The 23,096-nt window shown below is 35.5% G+C and overlaps 1 protein-coding gene across 2 annotated transcripts in view; it reads left to right on the forward strand.

Moving 5' to 3' along the window:
- Positions 1 to 7,003, forward strand: part of LOC145686256 (histone chaperone ASF1A-like) — a 67,333-nt gene extending 60,330 nt beyond the window's left edge. For both annotated transcript variants that reach the window (XM_081759370.1, XM_081759371.1), the window contains one exon: positions 5,697 to 7,003. In XM_081759370.1, coding sequence (XP_081615496.1) covers positions 5,697 to 5,942 — 246 coding nt within the window. In that variant the 3' untranslated portion in view covers positions 5,943 to 7,003. The remainder of the gene's footprint in view (positions 1 to 5,696) is intronic.
- Positions 7,004 to 23,096: the final 16,093 nt, after the last annotated feature.

Raw genomic sequence — 23,096 nt, forward strand, 5'->3', positions numbered from 1 at the left:
TCGCAGTGTGCTACGACAAAGGAAGCTCCCAAGTTTCACAACTAAGATGATACATGCTTAAGTAACACATACTTTACTATATCAAAAGCTGTCATATTCCAAAATGTTCTCGCGTTCGCGTCCGATAATGTTTCGTAGATGGTATTGAAGCCCATGATAAAAAGGACGTATGCAAGTAAGTTTGACGTGCTTTCTAGTACGCCAGCAGTTTGACACGCTCTCGAAATTCCTGAACCATCTGCATGCAATACGCATGTCCATTTATATATCTATCCTTATAAATTCCTTATATCTATCCTCCTCACGCTAATTATGAGTTTGATTTATGAAATATGCGTATTGTTCATAAGAATGAACAAGTCTCCCTATAGACAAACCTGAGGAAATTTGGAATTATAGCAACTCGTTTTTAGGACTTAACATTAATATCGAAGCTACTGCACTTAAGGTGCTCAGAAACTTTTCAAATCAGTGGGTCACATGACAAGACTAGCGGAGCACGGATGAAACAGAATTAAAAAATAATCCAGACGTGCCCTATTAGTAAAATGCGAAACAAAATCTGTTATATAAAAGTTTGATTGCATCACGCACTAACCACTGAACCAATGAAAATATTTGGCATGATTGAGCCTTAGGGCTTCCGTGGGTTACAGTATGTATTAGATTAAAATGATGCATATCCTGAGGGGAAGCGGAGGTCATTGAGAGAAAATGAGTGATAACTTAAATAATTGAAAACTACAGATATTAATTTCAAATCCATAGTTTTTGTCGGTGCTGCGATGAATAGTAAGTCATGTAAGTCCAAATTTAGCCCCCATCGGCATGGGGGATGATGGGTGGAAAGGGAATTTTATCATGGGTGAATTTTATACGTCACAACTAATTATCATTAAATTTATATTGTAATTCATATCTTAAGAGAGTAAAGGGGTTCAAAAATTTCCATAAACCTATTCTTTCCATTCGGAAAAAGGTTTTTTGTCTGGAAAATAAACCATGAAAAATAAAGCGAAATGAGAGAATACCTATAAGTCATTTCCTCTTCTGCAAGCAATGAACAGAACATGAAAATAACAGCGAAACTAGCTGTTCACACATGCAGCGTTATCCTAATAATTATGTAATTGAAAAACTAGGCCCCACAAACGATCGTGAAATGATACACAAAATGAACTATTTTAGTTCGTTCTAAGATAATTTAGCTAGGGCTAAAGAAATTGGTAAATGCGAGTAATCAATCAATGAATGGGATGGAGTGAAATGGAAGGTCGTCAGGGAACGGGAGAACAAAATCAACGGTCACAATGTTGGACCAAACTAATGTACTGCCACCGTGTTATCTACAAATGATAATGTGAATAGATATAGACAATAAAACATTCCTATTAAAATTTGGCGTTATCACCACCTGCTTCAATAGGATATGTAGTCGTTACTGCATTTTCGCAACAAGTGCAGGAAAATTACCAGAATTATTGCGATAGCGGGTTCCTACTGGTCAGGGAAAACTCAGGGAAAGACTGGAAATCAGTCAGTGAAATTTTATAAAATGTTTTTCTAACATTAATTGTATACAATTTTCAGTTTAGCCAACCATTATAATGGGCGTTATTCAGATTTTTATGGAAGGTAAGTGGAATGTACGTATGAGCAATTACTATTTCTCTATAAAATCTCATAAGTTTTCAGTTATTTATTCCTTATTTATGTCAGTCATCACTCCTGTCATGAAAGTCAGGGAATTTCCTGCCAAAGATCGGGGACAAGTCAGGGAAATAATTTCTCCAGATAAGTGGGAAACCCTGGATAGTATTGCCATCTTTCTAGAATATGGGTATTTATACAGTTGCATAGTTTATCCTCTGATCTTTTCTCCCATTCCTGCACCATGATACTACATAAATGTTTTATTGGATTGAGATCAGGAGAGAGTAGAGGTCAGTCCATGAATGTTCTTGTAGCCACGCATGGGTATGTCTACAAGACACAACACAGCACTACCGTGCATTGAACCAGGGTTGAAAAAAATCACCATTAATGAATATTTGATTTCAAGTTTCTACACTCAGTATGATGAAAATACCATAATACATAATATTTTAATAAGATGTTCAAATGAATGTTGTGACTTTCTTTCCAAATACTTTTTTCATTTGTCTTCGTATTTATAATATTAACTACTAGCTGAAATGCCCGTTCTTAGCACGAGAAGAATAAGTTTGCAGCAAATACATGAAAAGTATATTTCAGCCCTCTTTTCCACACTTTCAGAATGCGTATTTGAATCGAAATGAAAAGATAAACCCAAGTAAAGTGCTATCTCGAAAAGATTCTTTCAAGCTGTGCGGGTGTTTGCGAGAAAAACCTACCCCTCCTTACTTAGAATAAGCATTTCAATTAAAGTGTAGAGCTAATGATAAAAATGGAGATCCAACCAAAGTTCAAGAATAATTTTAAACTGTTCAACCGTGTCGTCACTTTCGTAGTTTTATGAATACAAAATAGTAAGCTAGAATGTTCCTACTTTACAAGCAGAATTTGCGAAAATTCGGAGACATGTCACAACTTAAAGGATTTTATATAGTTTCATCTGCCAAGAGCTTGAGATTACATTATATAATATTCATAAATTTTGAGTTGAGTTGATTTTGAGTTTATCGTCCCGTTCAGCAGCGAGGCGATATGAGACGTGGACCTACTGATTAACGTGGAATCCGAACATGAGCTCCCGCCGGGAATCGAACTCGGGTCTCCCGCGCCAAAGGCGCGTACGCTAACCGCTTATTCATAAATTTTGAATACCTCACTTCGTAAGAAATAAATTGTCGTGAGTGTGACCAGATAAAATCCGGAGAGTTAAGGGTCTTCACTACAGCGAAATTAAACTACGGCTAATTTGAGTTTTTCTGTAATATCTTCAAAACAAATGAAAATATTCGAAAAGTAGAAACGTAGTGAACTAGACAACACACTTTGCATGTGATACCTTTACCACAATTCACCTATCTGCTTTTGGTGCCGCTATTTACAGAACTCGCAAAAAATGCTAAATTTAGTTGCAAATCGAAATCAGATATAGGAGTTGTGATAATAACGGTAGTACATGCAAAATTATAGTTTAATTCAGTTTCTGCTTTTATTTATATATATATATATATATATATATATATATATATATATATATATATATATATATATATTAATATTACAGAGAAACTCTAAAATTAGCGGTAGTGTAATTTCGCTGTAGTTAAGACCCTTAAGTGATACTTTAAAAACTCACTGTTCACATTTTTCCTATGATGAGACACGTTCATTTGAATGTAAAGAAAAGATAAATATCCCCTGCCTCTTTCCTAGCGGAATTTTTGAAAACTCTGGGGTATGTCCCATTATTTTTAATCAGAAGTTTTTATACAGTTTCATTCTAACTTGAGAGGCTCCTGAGACTTTTTCTGAAATTTTTACCCCCACCCTTAACACACATTTTTATCAGTGACAAGATAAAATTCGTGTTAAAATAGATACTACGTTAAAAAAAAAAAAAAATCAGCCCGCATATATATCTGAACGTTGCAGTTACGGTTAAAAAAAATGTATTAACACATGTACAGTACAATTTTAAACTAAAAGTTTAGTATTGAATGTTAAATTGATTCAAGCTCTTTCCTAAAGTTTCCTGTACAGTTCGCAGCAAAAAATCTGCAACATGAGCATGTAAGTTTATTGTGAAACGACGGTCTTTTGTTCCAAAATAAATGTGCAGGGGAGGACGCCGAGGTTTCTCCTGGCGTGATTCGTGCCACTTACAAGTTATGTTGATTCCTTGCGCTGTTAGGTGTAGTTTCACAATAAACTTACATACTCATGTTGCAGGTTTTTTTGCTGCGGACTACAATATGAAATGATTAAATCAACATCTTGTCAAAATTCGTGGCCAATTTAATGTAATCCATAAAACTACAGTATATACTTTGTTCAAACTTGATCATGAAGATCCTACCATCAATCTAATTAAGATGCGAGTTCCAAACTTACATTCGATTAGTGTCCCAGAATGGTGAGAAATAGTATTTTCTGTTTTGCGCATTTTTTTATTTATTTTATTTATTTATTTATTTATTTATTTTTTAGACACTAGATTTAAATCATTTTGATTTAATCAATCCTAGTACAAACACTCTTCGTCTGCACTTACCTTGTCCTTCGTGACCGGTAGGGGATAACTTCTTATATCTTCTTTGATCCAATAGGAATACATAATCACTTGATATAGTTAAATACTATTTTTCGTATGGGAGTTCAGTGTACCTCTATGCCCATTCTAATAGTCTTGCATTGTGCATCTCCGTGAGAAGGTTCTTGATGGTAGGACAGTTTCTCAGGCTGCCCTCAGTCTTTGCCATATGGTTTCGTGGGGATAACCATATTCTACAGCCTTGGCCTGGAAGACTGATTTATGGCGTATCGGATTGTTCCTTACGTCTTTAAGCGTTTCCCTCGAGTTCTATCTGGTCTGGTTGAATATTTGGCTAATTTTGCTCAGTCATCCTAGTGTCAATCTAAACATTCGCGAACAGTTCGTTAGTCGCAACCAAGTGCGGCTATTTGAGATGCATTCTTGCCTCTTGACGCATGGACCACAATTTCACCACGCTGAACTGTTGTAACACTTGCCATGTATTAATCAGATACCAGAACAGCCGACCCGAGACGAGGTTTAGGACAGCAGTAAAACTCTCGTACCACATTCACTCGATCACGTGCTATATGCTCTCAATTGTGACTGAAATACAGGCAATACTCTTCTTCTCAGAAATGAGCCTGTATCGATATACTCTTCTGTCTCAGCTTGGTTGGCTTTCGTCTGGTCAATATGTGGCCGCTTTAACTCTTAACGACCACACAGACGAGGTATTCTACATGGCTTTAGTCGTTAGAATAAATGTTTTGGACATATGCTGTAAACATGAAGTTTCTGCACATCCTACTAGGTAATAATTGTATGTTCCTCCTTACAAACATTTGTTTCTATGTTCATACGAACTTAGCTTCCATCGTCGAAATTATATCGTGAACGATGACATTTCTACCTTAAGTGTAAAATACAGCTAGACAGTAAATGTTCGGCCTATGAAGAATTGTAAAAATAATGAAAAAACTCAGTGGAATCGGACTATTGTTTTCCAGATTCTTAGAGGGCTGCTTTAACGCATTAAAGTACGATCACTTCGCCCAGAATGCGTTGTCATTGTTTTGTTTTCACCGTGAATTTCGTATATTTTTCTTTCATGGATTCTTTCGTGTATTTGCCATTCACCTACACTGATCATTATTTGTATCTACATCTCCTCTTACGTAACATATTCCACTTCATTGCCTTTCCCTACAAAACAATAGCTTTGACCAATGCAATTCTCATTCTCCACACAAGTCGCTGTAGGAATAACTCAAACGTGTAAATTTCCTTTCTCGACAGATAATAGTTCAAGACTACATATAGATTAGGTTGACTTAACGTTTGTGTAATGCATATTATGAACAAATAGTGTGAAATGAAATTGATCACTGTTTGATGGAATGAATTGTCTTTATTAAATGTCATTGTCACTGATTTCTAGATGTCATTGATTTCTGTAGTGTGGTGAAATTTTTTCGAAGTTTGTATATCTAGGAACTTGGTTTTTCAGGTAACTCGAAACATCTTAGCATCTGAACCAAGAGTCACGAGAGTTAAAATTGATTGGGATGATACACAGGCCCAACAGAAAGGTGACATGGAAACAGAAGAATCAGCGATGTGTAATGGTGATGGGGTGTTGGACACTAACTCCGTGATGTTTGATGAAAGCAGTCAGGATGCGCCATTGAAAACTCCTATAATTACTTTCAGCGAGAACAGTCTTAGTAGTCAGAGTGCAATGGAAGTAATGTGATATTCCCTACCGATTGAATATCTTCTAGATCTCGCATATTTTTTACCAATATATTAGCATTGTCACAGAAATCGGCACTACAAGTGAAATATCGATGATAAATAATTTTGGTCTTCCGTGAAGACTATTTTGTATGTACATTTCATATCATGTAGTGTAAGGGATCTCTGCTGAAAGTTCAAATTTTTGTCTTGAGCCATCGTGGTATAATGTTAAGTAAATATTTGATTTTCGTAGAATAAAACCCAGTACACTGAAAAAAGTAATTTTACTAAAGGTCTGAGAGTTTTAAAGTATTTATTCATTAGCTCTGATTTTACTTTAAAGATAATGCCAGTAGTAACATAAAGTGCCAATTATTTTAGTATTGTAGTACCTAGATATTTTGTTAATTTTACCAAAACTCTTGAAAAATCGATCTTGTTTGGATTAAAATTTATCATTTCAATAGCATTTGGAACTTTTCTCCTTTCTTTCACTGTTAATTTAACATACATGAACATTGCATACAGAGGAGAAAGCGGTAATCTTTGAATTCAGTTAACTTCGAGATTTGTGCAGAAAGTTCAAAGTGCATGTTGAAGTAAATTTAATAGTAAATTCGATTTTGTGTAGTGTACAGGTGTTTTGTAATTTTTATTATAGAAATGTGAACTTAACAACTACAGCAAGAAGTTACTGTTAATTTTGAAAAGTATTAGTGGAATAATAAAATTAGCCACTACAGAGTTACTTCTAGAAGTTAAAATAGTCTTTCAGAAAGGAACTGTGAAATTTTAAAGTAACTTATATATTCAGCCCATATCTGTCTAGATTGAGGAAAGAAAAAAGTGAAATTAGATTGGTTGTATACATTATGCGGTTCCATTTCTACGGCAGTTTCAGTATATTTGTGTTGTGTGTGTGCGTGTGTTACATTAAATCTGTAGTTTAGTGTTTTTTGCAATATCAGTACTATGTTGAGTCCACATCAAATTATTTTGTACAAATGTAACTATCAAATTTGTAAAATGAAGCAAATTATTTTTTACTTCTACAGAAATAAATATTACTGTTCGAAATGTTTGTGTAATTTCATGACCATAATAGAATTAAGGGGACAGACTACTAAATATTTTTCAAAAGCTTGCCAGTTTTTCGTAGTGAAGAGAGAGAATGAAATGTAACTTACCTCAGTAATAGATGTTATTCAACACCCGAAAATACGAATCTGAAGAATTTTCATTGTTGCCATCCATAGAAATTAGTGTGACCAGAATTTGAATTACCCAAAAATCTAGGTTTTGGCAGCGACTAGAAAAATTAACCCAACAGCAATTGATGACTCATCATGCTGTCTGTGTTCCTTGTTAACTACTTTTTAAATATTTGTATTTTAATTCTAGTGATAATTAAAAATTTTGTATTCTTTATTACAAAACAAAATACAAATATTTAAAAAGTAGTTAACAAATAACACAGACAGCATAAGTCATCAATTGTCGGTGAGTTCATTTTTCTAGTCGCTGCCAAAACCTAGATTTTTGGGTAATTCAAATTCTGGTCACACTAATTTCAATGGATGGCAGCAATGGAAATTCTTCCGATTCGTATTTTCGGGTATTGAATAACATTATCTATTACTGAGGTAAGTTACATTTCATTATCTCTTTTCACTTACGAAAAACTGGCCAAAAAAAAAAAAAAAGTCTGCCCCCTTAAGTACGATGTAGTCGGTAGATCTCAGAAGATCTTAAGCTGACATTAAAGCATCCATTTCTTCTTTAGAGTGGCAAGGCCAATACATGGGCAGTTTCCAGTATCTTTTTTCTATATAGTTTAATTTCACAATTATGCTCAGAAGCTAAGGAATATTATGATGAAGTGGGTGGTGAAATGGAGGAGGAAAGGTAAGAACCCTGAAAAAATCCACGCACTGTTTGTCTATCACTTAGTTCACTTGGCGCGATCTGGGATCGAACTACAGGTAAACGAACTGCCACTGATCTCCATATATTTGGTATCCTGTAAGTCGTCATATGGGAGTGAATATTTGAAGAGAAATTACTCTTGCTTTTTTTATAAATCGCACTGCCTTTAAATTCTTTTGATCCCAAGTGGGTAGAGTGGGTAGACATATTTTGGAACTGATAACGCATAGGGAGTAAAGGGTGTGTGCAGGGAGAAGCAAATTCTGGTCTATAAAATCTGAAGTAACTGTGATGGAAGCTGACGTATTAAGGATGAAAGTGCCAAGCTTTTCTGCTAGTATTTAAATGTGACTGTTGTATGGTGGTAAGTTTATCCAGCGTGAGCGAAAAGACTATGGGGGGAAAAAATCGAACAACGGTATGGAATTCGCGTTGTTGCTGACCATTCATTCTAAACTTAAAATCCTCAATGTACTTTGACTTCAGAGCTTCGTGTTAGGAAATTCTAGTTTAATTTAAGGAAAATTTGGAACATTTCTCAAAGGAAGATGACTTAATTCAAAGGTGAAATCTTTTACTGTACCGAGAATCTAACCGGAACCTCCAGTTTGTTGTAATAACCATTATGCTACCCAGTCTGCTCAGTTTCTAATCAGCTCAACAGCTTTACTCTCGGCCTTCGTGCTTAGCCATAATATGCATAACTAGTGTTGTAAATAATAATAATAATAATAATAATAATAATAATAATAATAATAATAATAAATATTCAGAAATGTAAGTTTAAGAAAAACATTGCCTCGGTTTTTTTTAATAGATTTTATTAAACGTTAGATACTGATACGCTACAGATATTTTACAATTTACATGAATACCATACCTATTAACAATTCGGGTTTCAGCAGTTTTCGTCAATATCAACTAAGAAATAAAAGTAGAAATGAAATTGTCTTTTCGTAAAAGCAGGCCTTTTAATAAGTACGAAAATAATGTCACGAACAGTATAAAATTCAAATAACTTGTCTAAAGGTAAAAGCTAATACTAATTTGCCTAATAGTATTTTTCTAAATATCATATATAAATAGTTTGTCGACTAGATATATGATATGCAGAGCCGGCTCTATCATATCTGTAACACGTGCATTTGGATGGATCGGCAAGTTTGGAGTGTCTGGCAAAATCTGTTATATATAAGTATATTATTTAAATTAAATATTTCTTGTTGGAAACACTTCATGATGATGATAGTTATTTACTAAGCTGCCCTATTTGAATACTAAATTCATAAATTAAGATTGCATTAGTTTAAGGTCACATATAAAATGATCGAATAAATCCGAGCACAAATTGCTTGATTGTCAAATGAAAGCATTCAATTCTCGAATAGTAGCGAATATCTGTTCCATTTAGTAAGTTATCACAGTTTTGACATAACTAGTCTTGTTTTTGTCAGAAACAAGTTTCTTATCATTGAAGATAGAAAAAAGTTTTTTAAATAACAAATGTAAAAGAAATCAAGAAATACAGATGAAAGAGCTAGTTGCACTTTAATTGCAAACTGATGCTTTGAGATTGAAGCTAGATATTGAATTCTATAAATAGGATTACCATCTTTCCTCTGCAGGTGCGTGAGATTTATCTTTCGCTGACATAATAGATTATTTCAAGAAAAAAACACACAACGGGATTGCATTTTTAGTAAGTATTTAAGCCTTTGAGTGCAACTGCACTCCACTCCCCCCCCCCCCCCTTTGTTCATGCTGGAGTAGCATACTTAAAATCATGACTTAAGATTTGTTCTTTCTGGAGAAAGGGGAGGCGGCAAATTGCCTAGGGCCGGCTCTGATATGTATATACAAGAGATGAATATAGGATGATACAATTTGAAGTGATGCAGGGTGTTTCAAAATTAATATTAGAGTTTTGAAACTTTGTAGTATCTATTACAATTAACTTACAATTATAAATATTATATCAAATGAAAGAATGTTTTGTACGCACGAATGTAAATGGATTGTTTCTCCTGTCTGCCGTTACAAAAAGAGCGAGTAGCAAAGATGGAGACTAGAGAGCAGAAAGCTTTTTGTGTTTTAATAAAGACTGAATCTGTACAGTGCAACTGTCTGTGAAGAATATTAAGGAGACGCTTGCAACTACGTCCTTATCGTTTGCAGTTGCTACAGGGCCAAAGCCTACAGACCACGGTTTACGTGCCAATTTCGCAAGTGAAATATTGCTGCTTAACAATGAAGATTTTCTGGCTCGTGTTTGTGGTGGACAAACACCATGTGCGTGGGTTTTCTCGGGGTTCTCCCGTTTCCTCCCACTTTCTTCATTCCACCATTTCATTCATTATTCATCAGTCTCCTTTAGCCTAACCGGCATAACCATGGGACGTAAAACTCAGATTTCATTTTTTTTTTTTTCTGGCTCGTGTAGTCTTCAGTGATAAATCGACATTTCACCTAAGAGCTAATGTGAACACTCGTAATGTTTGCATCTGGCAGTCATCAAATCCTCAGGAGATGGTACAGTTGAGACGAGACTCACCTAAATTGAATGTGTTTTGTGCCATATGGCGGAAAGTTTATGGGCCTTTCTCGCCTATCGACTAGATGTGTGCCGTATGACGAATGAATCTCACACCGAACAATTGTAGCAAAGACTCTTTGAGGTGATCTTTTACTTGATGCATTGCTTATAATTGTACGTAAAATGTAATAAGTACTACGAAGACTTAAAACCCCGATATTCATTTTGAAACACCCTGCATTTCTCACCAACTAAGATGTAAAAAGGAGAGAAAATTTTCCTTATAAAGTTGTTGTTTACAACAACGATATTATTATTAGTCGAGATTATAACAACACGGATTAGTTAGTAGTCAAAAAAATGTAATCAAATGTACACTCGGTGGCCAAAGTGGCACACACGGGTGTGTCACTTTTTTAATCTGCTCCTGTGTGGACACTAATTAAGATATCGGGATATTCTTCTTGCCAAATATGGTTGGACCATAGTTTATCATAATTTCTTTTTCTTCTGGTGTCTAATTTCCTTTTCAAATTTTACTCCAGTAAAAAATTTCGAGAACTTTCTAATTTCGAATTTCCTGTACTTCTTTTTCCCCTGTAGCTTCCTTCGTTGTAGAAAGACTTCCTTAAGACTTGCCAGGTAGATACCTCGGATGGATACCTAACTGTTGACATCAGTTGGACGGGCCTGCGCGCAATTAAAATTTCCCTAAGTTTAGCAAAAAAAAAAAAAAAAAAAAAAAAAAAAAATCGAAATTTTTGTTTATAAATCCGTACCTATGCGTCCGAGTGCAAGTCAACTTATGCCAATGGAACATTTGTCCTTACTTAACAAACGCAAGTACAGATCGTTACAATCGGGTAATTAGGGGGCGCACGAAAAATTCGGATTTAGGTTCCAACCCTTGATTTTTCCCTACTTTTCTGTTTACCGTACTGTATAGTTTTGGTAGTTAGAAACTTTGTTCCTTAAATATCGTCATAATACTTGTAGGATATATTAGTGGTGTACCAGTGTTTAAGTTTGCGTCTGTCTGGTAGTGGTGTTGCCAGCTACAGAAAATTTTAATTCCAGATTTTAGGGGCAAATTTAAAAAAAAAATCCCTTTTTTGTTTCTATTATTTCCCTCTTGGCTACACTCGAACAAACGTACCAGTGTCTAAAAGCTTTGTCCTTAGCCTACACAACGCATTATAAAAAGTTTCACTAGAATATTTAGGGGAAGTACAGTTTGAGGTTTACAGTAGACCTCATTCTCTAATTGGAAAGATAACTGATTTCTTTAAGGTAGAATGAGATATATATTTTATTGGCATGCTTGCTTTATTAGATATCGTCAAAATACTTGTAGGATATATTAGAGGAGAGGGATACCAAAGCTTATTTTAAGATAGTTTGTGGGTGTCTGATAGCAGTGTACCCAGCTACAGAAAATTTTAATTCTAGATTTTAGGGGCAAATTAAAAAAAATCCCTTTTTTGTTTCTATTATTTCCCTCTTGGCTACACTCGAACAAACGTACCAGTGTCTAAAAGCCTCGTCCTTAGCCTACACAACGCATTATAAAAAGTTTCACTGGAATATTTAGGGGAAGTACAGTTGAGGTTTATAATAAACTATGTTCTGGAAATTTTAAGAAAATGGTTAATTTCTGAGGTAGAATGAGATTTTTTTTTAAATTTCATGCTTACTTTGTTAGATATCGCCATGATACTTGTAGGATATATTCTTGGAGTAGTAAGGTTTATTTTCAGATAGTTCTTGTCTGTCTGATGGCTTTTTTTTTTTTTTTTTTTTTTTTGCCGAAACAAGTGATTCCCGATTTTAGGTGAAAAATTCGGAAAATTCGCTTTTCCCCTCTATTTCCCCTCTTGCTGACTACATTGAAAGAAATGTACCACTAGCTGAAAGCTTCCTCTTTGTCCTACAGAACGCACCATAAAAAGTTTCAATAGGATAATTAGAGAAGCTGTAGCCCCGGCATATCTATTGATTTTTGCTTCTGAAGCGTAAGTGTCAAAATTTCATGTGTATAATGACAGATTTTTTTTCTTTCCCTCTTTGAATGGAAGCCAGCGACTTCAGGATTTCACTGTACCTTGTCAACACACCAAAGAATTTTTTAGGTGACTTGAACCCATATAGCAGCAGTGGTGCTAGATACAAAAAAAATTGAAATTCAGTTAGGGAATTTTTTGTAAATTTTCACCCCTACATTTCCCTCAATAATTTCCCACCCGTTTGCAACACTGCAATGCAATTTAGACCAAAAATAGCCACATCCATTTTCTAAAAAACAAGGCCTTAACCGTATCAATCGAATGAATGGTTTTTGAGCAAGAAGTCACTAACTGAAAATGTAGGAAAACGCCAAAAATGACCTGGCCCCGAAAGGAATAATCACATAATTTTGCTCGTATAAGTACAAAGAAACAAACGATTTGTAAGTTACGAGGGCTTCGACTCAAGTTCTGTTGATTATTTCAATAATCTGCAACATAAATCAATAACTAATAGTTGCCAGAAAAAAAAAACGTGAAAAAGAACCATGTTTTTTATTGAAAAAAAAAACTTTACAGAAAGAAACTTTTTTAAGAACACCATGCATAACGTATTTGACAACAATAAATGCAAATGCATGTACGAAACTCAGAGTAGTTGTGTATTTTCCAATATCATTTATAAAATGAATCTAAGATGCGTACGAGTACGTAGCTAATGGGCAAATCAGTATCATCCGCTTTGGCAAACTAAGTCGAATTTTCAATATTGCATTTTGAAACATTGGAACAAAGTTATTGGACAATATTGTGAACTAATTAAAATTCTCACCTAGATATGACATCTGAGTATATTGAATAAACTTTTAACTCAAATGAAAACACAAACTATCAACAAAATCAATTGTTCTCTCGCTATCTTTAAATGTAACACTTTTATGCGTCACACATATCCATCCAAATATTTTTATCGTACTTCCCAAGATTTAATATTTTAACAGGAAGTAGTCTTTTTCAACCAAATTGTGAAGACGGCAGGGACGTAGTATCCTTTGAGGCTATAAGGCTTAGCCTATCCATTTATTCATACATCAGCCTGAAATGTTGGTTTTGGACATTGATACAATTAATTTTATTAAAATGGATTTATTTTATGATGCGCTGTTTAAATATCACGCGAGAATAGATTGAGCTTGTGCAAGAGCGCATTGTAGGCTATGGGCCGCTAACCTTCCGCCTTTCTCGTGTAATCTTGAGAATGGGAAAAGTTTACTCAATAGACTCAGATGTCATATTTAGGTGAGAATTTTAATTAGTTCACAATATTGTCCAGTAACTTTGTTCCGATGTTTCAAAATGCAATATTGAAAATCCGACTTAGTTTGCCAAAGCGGATGATACTGATTTGCCCATTAGTTACGTATTCGTACGCATCTTAGATTCATCTTATAGATGATATTGTAAAATACACAACTACTCTGCGTTTCGTACATGCATTTACATTTATTTTTGTCAAATACGTTATGGGTTATGCATAGTGTTGTAAAAAAAAAAAACGGTTTTTTTCTGTGAAGGTTTTTTCAATAAAAACGGTTCTTTTTCATGTTTTTTTTCAAATTCCTGTTTTTTTCTGGGAACTATTATTTATTGATTTATGTTGCAGATTATTGAAATAATCAACAGAACTTGAGTCGAAGCGCTCGCAACTTACAAATCGTTTGTTTCTTTGTACAATGCGCGGCAAAAAACCTGCAACATGAGCATATAAGTTTATTGTGAAATGACGAAGTCTTTTGTTCAAAATAAGTGTGCACGGGAGGAGGCTGAGGATTATGCTGGCATGATTAATTCCACTTAGACGTTATGTTCATTCCTTGTGCTGTTAGGCGTAGTTTCACAATAAACTTACATCCTCATGTTGCAGGTTTTTTGCCGCGGATTGTACCTATACGAACAAAATTGTGATTATTCCTTTCGAGGCCAGGTCATTTTTGGCGTTTTCCTACATTTTCAGTTAGTGACTTCTTGCTCAAAAACCATTCATTCGATTGATACGGTTAAGGCCTTGTTTTTTTAGAAAATGGATGTGGCTATTTTTGGTATAAGTTGCATTGCAGTATTGCAAACGAGTGGGAAATTATTGAGGGAAATGTAGGGGTGAAAATTTACAAAAAATTCCCTAACTGAATTTCAAAATTTTTTGTATCTAGCACCACTGCTGCTATATGGGTTCAAGTCACCTCAAAATTCTTTGGTGTGTTGACAAGGTACAGTGAAATCCTGAAGTCGCTGGCCTCCATTCAAACAGGGAAAGAAAAAATCTCTATCATCATACACATGAAATTTTGACACTTTTTACGCCTCAGAAGCAAAAATCAACAGATATGCCGGGGCTACAGCTTCTCTAATTATCCTATTGAAACTTTTTATGGTGCGTTCTTCAACACGATGCAACGAACGTGGACGAATGTTGAAAGACTAGCCTTTCGGGTGTATCCTTTTTGGCTACACTTCCAATTTTAATTCTTTTTGGGTCAAATAATTTCCTGTCTTCTTCCAAATATTCCTTCGAGGCGTCTTCTTCTTCCTTCTTCTTCTGTAGTAGGTGAATGGATTGCACAGTTCCAATCTAGAAAATTTTCTTTAACTTTACACTCTCAGGGGTTGTATTCACAACTTCCACACACGGATGCTTCCTAGATACTAGACACACTGGTATCTCTATACCCTTCTCTTTCAAGACTTCATCTTCGGGTTTCAACAAGAGATCTTGATTTTCCCTGGTGTACATTGGTTTCAGTGGAATTAAAATCTTCGACCTTGGTGGAATCCAAATTTTTCTAGGTGTTAGTAACTGTGGTTCCAATTTCATGTTTAAGTACTCTCCCACCGTCGTAGACACTAAATGTAGCGTTCGTTCTTGTTGTGCTAATTTGATGGACTTCCTAGGTTGTACCATTAGTTGTACTATTTTATCTTGAAAATTTATATTCGCATTCGCCGCCATTTGAAAATCTACACCCAAAAACATGTCAAAACCGACTCCTTCAACTACTCGAAAACAGTGATAAAACTGATTTGAACCAATTTTGAATTTTAAATTCACGGCATTAGATAAATTAAGAACTGTATCTCCAATTCCTTTAATTTGGGTTTCCAAAGGCCTTAATGCCACGTTCTTCGGCAAAATTTTCTTATCAACTAAAGATAATGTTGACGCACTGTCTAAAATACTATTAGTATTTAAGGTATCAATCTGAACTTGTAATCTAACTATACTGCCTGTAATATATATAGGTACTTGAATTTGTTTATGTTTGTTTAATTTATACCTATTTGTCGCCGTTCTAGTTTTATCCTTGTTTTGTTGTACTAATCCTATCTTATTTACTTGGTTGTCTGCTTCTAGTATTGTCTCTGAACATGTAGAAATCTGTTCGTTTGCCATTAGTGTGGCGGTTAACATATTGCCTACCTCGAAGATCACCGCCTCGACATCCAGTATTATTCAATTTAAATTTGGCTGTAAACAGTTCTCTGCCAAATGATTAGGCATAAAACATTTCGAACATACTTGCCCTACATTCGGAACAAAGTTAGGAGCATTGGGGTTAAGTAACACCTGTTGTTGTTGTTGAGGGTAAAAGTTTGATATGCGCTGCGCCTGTTGTTGTGATTGTCCTGTACCATATGCTTGCCTACCATTAAAATTATTCGGTCTTCTGTTCCAATTAGACGGTTGTCTTCCATTCCAGTTCCCATTGTAATTTCCTCTTCCGTTAAAATTTCTCATAGCACTATTGCGTCCACCGAAATTTCCTCTTCCTCTCGGGGTCGAGTTATGAAATTGTTGTTAGCCATCGAATCTACTAGCATTACCACCACGACCTCTGAAGTTTGCACCTCTTCCACGCACTGAATGCTGGTTGGTTACCTTGATGAACTTGACGGGAAGTGTCCTCTTTTGGCACCTGTGTATCATGTGACATACTCAACGTAATTTGTTCTAGCTTCTTGGATAGGCCACGAAGTTCATCCCCCTTGTTCCTTTTCTTAGGGGTGTCCTCTTTCCCTGGCTTCGTCGTAGGGCTGGTCATGGACTTTTCTCTTCCTGTTTTTTTCTTCTGTTTCTTCATTTTAAGCTTCCGCCTCCTTCAGTGGCGGAGCCAAGGGTGGGCCTGGGGGGCCAGACCCCCTTGCTCAAAATCTTGGCCCCCCTAGCGGCCCCCCCAAACAGAGTAATACTGCTATAGGTCGACAAACGGTGAGTTAATAGTGGCCGCAAGTTAAACTACTACCGAAATATATCTCGACAACAAAGTTACCAACTGCAGAATATCGTATATTGCAATAGTCTGCGTTCCGAGCAAAAATCTTCAGGCTCCTTTTTTGTTTGTAGTACAGCAAGATTACTTTATCTAAATCTGTAAGGTGCATGCATTGACGTCAGCATATGAACGTTTCTTTTAACCTCTGTCCCTTATCTGATTGTCTTCTTTGTTTTCGACAAAGAAAAAAAAATCAGTCCTCATTCTGATTTGCTTCAATGTTGAAAGTCATACTAAAATAAGATATGCTTACTTACAAATAGCATGTACTGCAGTAAAACTTTACACTCGTGTTGGACGAAAGAAGTCTTCGTACACGAAGTAATTAATTTCCATCGATTATGGCGACATAGAACAAATGCATAGCATCCATTAAATAATTTGGTATTATTATTATTATCAAATAATATCGAGAGGTCTTGTTTAATATACAGTAAAAGAAGAGAGCAGAAATTTTTATTATTTCTGTCATTCTCTCTGCTGTTCGTATCCCAATAGTTCGAGAAAATTAAGATACTGAATACTATCAACACCTACTATTTGCTACTGGTACTGGTTCTCCTTCTCGTCTACCTTCTAGTCTTGTCTCTAGTACGTCTAATTTCTTAGCGCTCTTGGCCGTGGCAACTAAGTAGAAACCTTCTGCTGCGATGTTAAGCGATACTAGCGATCTCCAAGGAAAACGGAGTCAGCGCTGGGTGGACCTATTCTACTAACTAAAGCCTGGGGAAATGAGGCTAACAAAAATCAGTGATTCTTTATAAATAAATCTTTCAGAAGTATTTTCTTTTAAACTATTTTAACTGTAGCTTAATCCCAAAACTGTTACTACTAGAGAAATTCCGAAATTTATCACAGAGTCAGTACTACAATCTCCTGATTACTAACCATCAGGTTAGATACCGAGATGATACAACTTGGTCGCAGCAGTAATGCTGTTTTGTGTAAAAGTGTAGTTACTCCCATGATCAGGTTGTATCATCCTGTTATTTGATGTTTGTGGGACTGGTCTACAGATATTCCATTCAGTAAGTTCAGTCAGTGAATACCAATTTTTATCACAGATTTATATTAATTCTGCGTCAAAATATGCATTTCTGAGAAAATTAAGCATTAAGCATTTCTGAAAAAATTACATTGTAGAAATTATGCAGAGCAGTAAATCAGTGGTGACATGGATTTTCAACAGGTATACTGATTAATGACTCTCCTTCAAATCTAAACTCAAAACTTACAATATTAATTTAGCATCGACTACAGGATAGTAGCGTTATTTCAACTACTTTGAATTTATTTTAAGGCTTTGAAACATCCGAGACTCAGAGGATAGAAATATGGGAAATTAGTCAATAGGGCCACCGAGGAAGAATCTTGGTAACCACCTCAGTTGAAATATGTATCCACGAGGGATCAATCACACCATATTCCGAATCTTAAACTGATGTTCTACCGCTGAGCTTTGGCCATTCGGTGTGGGTGTGAAGTGTTTGTGTATTTGAATTCACGTCAAATTCTTAAAGTAGTGAAGGTAAACAAACGAAAGTAAGAAAAGGACGACGTATACTTCTTTTGCTGTAAGGAGTCCCGATTTAAATGTCTGTTTTAACACTGTTTGATATTGGGGAAAGAAAAAACACATTTCCTCTTTTTGCTTCAAAGAGTGCTCACTTCATCATTTTAATAACGTAAAGACACATTCATTACTCAGTTTTAGAGCTCAAGGGTAAAAGTAACCAAAAGTAATTGAACTACGTCCAGATCAAAACAAGATCCTGGAACCGGGGCAGTTGCCGGGGCGCCAGCAAACTAATATGTGTGTTTATTGGTGTGGATGTAGATGAAAGGGGTACTAATTGCAAAACTTGCCCTGGGCACCAAATGTCTAGTTTCGTCACTGATTAGGCTACCATTTTTAGAGCGTGAAATTTTGACATTTTTCTGAAATATTAAGAATACATGATAATTATTGGCAGTTTACTTTAGAGTGAAACTTAAGCTTCAAGAGCAAGGCTTATAATTTAAAGTGGGGTGGAACGGCAAATCACTGCCCTGTTAGAGTTCAGATCCTGTTTCTGTGTGACGTTTGTCTCGTAAGCACTTTTGTCCTCGTAGATCATATTTTACTTTATTATTATTATTAATAATACAGTTTATCTACCAAACAACTATTTATATTATTATGCGGTATTAAACCAAATCTGGAACTTGTGATATTTATTTACGTCCATCATTCCATCCGGGGAATAAATGTCATCTATACGAGATGGAATGTTTTTGGGTAAAATTTAATATTACTGCTGCTATGTTGTAACCTTGAGCTTCGTTTTATTTTAAGTAGATACAGACATGTCGGAAGGTTTGATTCTTGTAGATTCACTTGTTCAAACGCTGTCGAAAATGTGGTCTGGAGAATATAACTCTCAACGAACAAATTTATCAAGAATATTTGTGGATCTTCATAGAAAATGGTCCTGAAATTCCAGAGCCGGAAACAGATAGGCTATAGGGGTTCCTCGTGGAAACGAATTAGACATTCCCATCGAAATATCACAAATTCATTTTGGATTAATCTCTTCCTTCATTGGAGGCAGAAAACGAATTTTCTAAAGATAATATACTAAGAAACATTTTTCTGCCTACTATTGTTAAGGCAATCACTGAGACGGAAAAACGCTTTGGATCATGTAGCAAAATCATTAGATCAATCACCACTCTAGATTCAAAAGGTGAAAAGTTTCTAAATTACAACATTGTGGAGCATACGTCCCAGTATTATGAAAGTGATCTGGAAATATTTAAATGTAAACTCAAAATCCTCCCAAACACAATTAAGTTGTATGAAAACGAGAGAAAACCAAAGTTGATTCCTTGATGAATTTCGTTGATCTTTGCGTCTACAAAAACGCATTCTTAGAAACCAACAAGTTAGATATAATCACTGCGAGTATATCAGTTTCTAGTGCTACATGTGAAAGGCCATTCTCATGTTTGAAAAGATTAAAGATATATAGGCAATTCAATGACTGATGATAGGTTGAAAAACTTAGGATTACTTTATATTGAAGACAATTGCTAAATCGTTAGATCTTGAAGAAGTTGTTGATAAGTTTGCTGCTGCTCACAAGAATAGAAAGATCCTGTTTTAAGTGGAGGCATGAACTTCTAAGTTATTTTCTTGACCTGTAAAAGTGTATTTCTCTGCTTCCACTTAAATATACCAACCACACATATTTTAAATGCAGCGATTAAATTACTACTTACTTATAATAGAAATCAATTGTATTAATGTATCCCAGTTGTTTGAAGTAGTAAATTCATACATTTTCACTGTAGAAGAGTAAAATCATGAACAACAAAGATGAAAACATCCACCTTGAAAACACACACACACACACACACACACACACATATATATATATATATATATATATATATATATATATATATATATATATATGAAAAATATTCATATATTCATTCATTGGAGATGGCCCCCATAAAATTTTCTTGGGCCCTTCATTGGCCCCTCCTGAGAAAAATCCTAGTTACGCTACTGGCCTCTTTTCAATCTCAGATGTGTCTGATTCAGAATCCGTAGTAGAACTGAATGTAAGTTTCGTTTCTATCAGTACTGTCATCATCCTCAGAGCTGTCCTCTGCCGAACTTGATGTTGACGAATCCCTCATTATCTTCTTTCTATTGTTTTTCTTGCTATTCTTCACAGTTGACCTCTTCTTCTCCATCTTTCTCGCCATCTTAACCTTCACAAGCGCGTTCTCTATGTTTGTAACCGCGTCGATAAGTTGTTCTGGGGACCTAAACTTCTTATTCCCTAACTTTTCTATTATCTTGGCCCTTAAACCACATGCTAACATTGACACTGCCGTTTGGGGTGAAGTATGCCTGGCATATTTATCTATTAACGCTAATTTATCATATAAGTAAAACTTCGCACTTTCGTGTTTCCCTTGTGTCCTGTTAGTAATTTTGATAATCGGATCCGCACTCGTCTTAGGATTAAAAAAAAAAAAAAACTATAATTTCCCTCTTAAAGTCCTTATACGATAGTACATTTAAATTATTGCGCTTAATTAAATTCTTTACCCAACCTTGCGCTTTACCTACAAAACATGCAGGTAACATATGTTTAGCCTTACGTTCCGAATAATCGTTTTCCCTTATAAAATCCTCAAATGTTATGAAAAACTTTTCAATACAGTCGTGTTTTATGTCAAATTTAGGTGTATTATTTGTATGTACGTGAATAACCGACGTCCTGTTCTCTCTCTTTGGACTATGATCTCTTCCACGCTGCTGATTTTCTCCTGTTCCACCATTTTCGCCATCATTTTGTGCTCCTTGGTCCTGTCGTCTGTCTTCATTCTCCGGGTCATCCTGTTGTCTATTTTCATTCTGCGGATCATCCTGTCGTCTGTTTTCATTCTGCGGATCATCCTGTCGTCTGTTTTCATTCTGCGGGTCACACTGTCGCCTAATGCGCCGCCGCTCAAAATCTCTCTCTGAGCTGTCTTGGTCAGATGACGAACGTCCCTGGTCGCTGCTGACGATAGGGTGGCGTCTACATCTCATCTGATCGTCGGTGTCGTCTGCACTAAGAAAACTCATCTCTCCTCGTTGCACCCTGGATCTTAAGTTATAGGGGCTTCTATCAGAAGTTTGTGACCTCACGTGTTGTTGTTGACGCTGCCGTCGAACTAGGACCGGTGTTGCACGTCGCCCAATTTCATCCAATAAATTACCTAATTCGTCCCCTAATTGTCTTAAATTCAGGCTGCTCATAGATTATAACTAAGAGAAAAATTTTCTTTCTTTATTGTACTGTGTAAATAATTTTGGCCTGGCTATACTTTAGCTGCTAATTACGCAAACATTCCTAAAATACATATATCATTATTCTTTTCTCTCCATTTTTTTTCAAATAAATGCAATGTCACATACGGACGTTAACGTTATGCAGCATTCGAACTGCAAGGTCATTTCGTTTCCTGTTAACAAACTGAACTACGCGAAAAATGCTGACTTATAAATATGTCGCACAGACTAACCTGAGTAAAACATTGTGCTTTCATGTAAGATAATAATGATGAATGTCGCGTACCTTAGCATTATAGTTATATTCTTTTCATCAATAAAATTGCTTATAGTTAGAAGAAAATAGAAAGTAGCTTTTGCCCAACTATATTGTATAATTATCTACTTTTAGCTTGTGTAATTACTTTTTTTTCTGTACTACAAAATTCCTTTAAAACTTATACTGGCCATTATGTGTCTCTGACAGGGAATCGAGCCCCGATCTCTCACTTAACAAGCAGGGTTACTAACCACTATACTGTCATTAAACACATTCTGCCACCTTCAAAGAAAAGAACTCACTGTCCCCTAAACCTGTTTAAAAAAACACTCACTGGCCACCATGTGGTGTCTGATTCGGTGTTAGTGACTTATAATCGTGGTTAATCATTTGATGCTAATACCACAATTCGGTCGATCTGGGTTCGGTGATAGCGAACCAGACAACCAGCAAATAACTACACTTAACATACGTCATTAAACAATTTATTCTTGATTCTCATAACAATTAAATTAATAAGTGGCTTAGGGCTTTGCATGGGCAGTGTGGCTACTAGCTATCTTCTATTTCGTTCATAAAGTCTTGGGTTTATAGTTTAAACTTAAGTTACTTTAATTGACTTTAGTTGAAGCTAAAGATCGTTTGGTTTCGATAACAATTGCTTACTTTAGACACCTCAAGAGAAACTACTAACCTGGTTGCTGTTGAAGTACTCCAGTCTTGGTATGGAAGCGTAGAGATTACAATCACTAAAAATATAGAGACTTAGATGTCGAATCGCGGGATCTTTCCGAAACGAGGGTTTAGTCGAGACTGCTCTCCTCGAGCTCTACATGCAGGTCGAAGACTACCTTCCGTATTTCTTGCAATACTTTAAATTCCTATCGTTACAATTACCTCGTAGGTGACTCGATTGTCTTCCTTGTAGCAAGACTTCCTTATACCTAACTCTGGATTTTTACCAAGTGTTTTTTTACCAAGTTTACCAAGTATTTTCTGGTTGCGAAGTCTATAGAGTAATGTGCATATACAGAATTCTTTACACGAAAGTCTGGCTTTAAGCAATGTAAGAAATTCTTAAGTTGATATCCTTATACACTTACACTATCTGACCTGCCAATTATTAATGTATCCATCACACTACTATACATATTTCCTTCTGCCGTCTTGTTGTTGTTGTACATTTGTTCGTTTCTTTGTAAGGACATCATAATTTCTCAGATTTAAAGCCTCGTATTTCCCTTATTTGCCATCACTGATAACTCGCCGTTTGCTTATTTTCTTTTC

The sequence above is a fragment of the Thermobia domestica genome, chromosome 5 (assembly GCF_964235325.1).
Source record: "Thermobia domestica chromosome 5, izTheDome1.hap1.1, whole genome shotgun sequence".
NCBI classification, from domain to species: Eukaryota; Metazoa; Arthropoda; class Insecta; order Zygentoma; family Lepismatidae; genus Thermobia; species Thermobia domestica.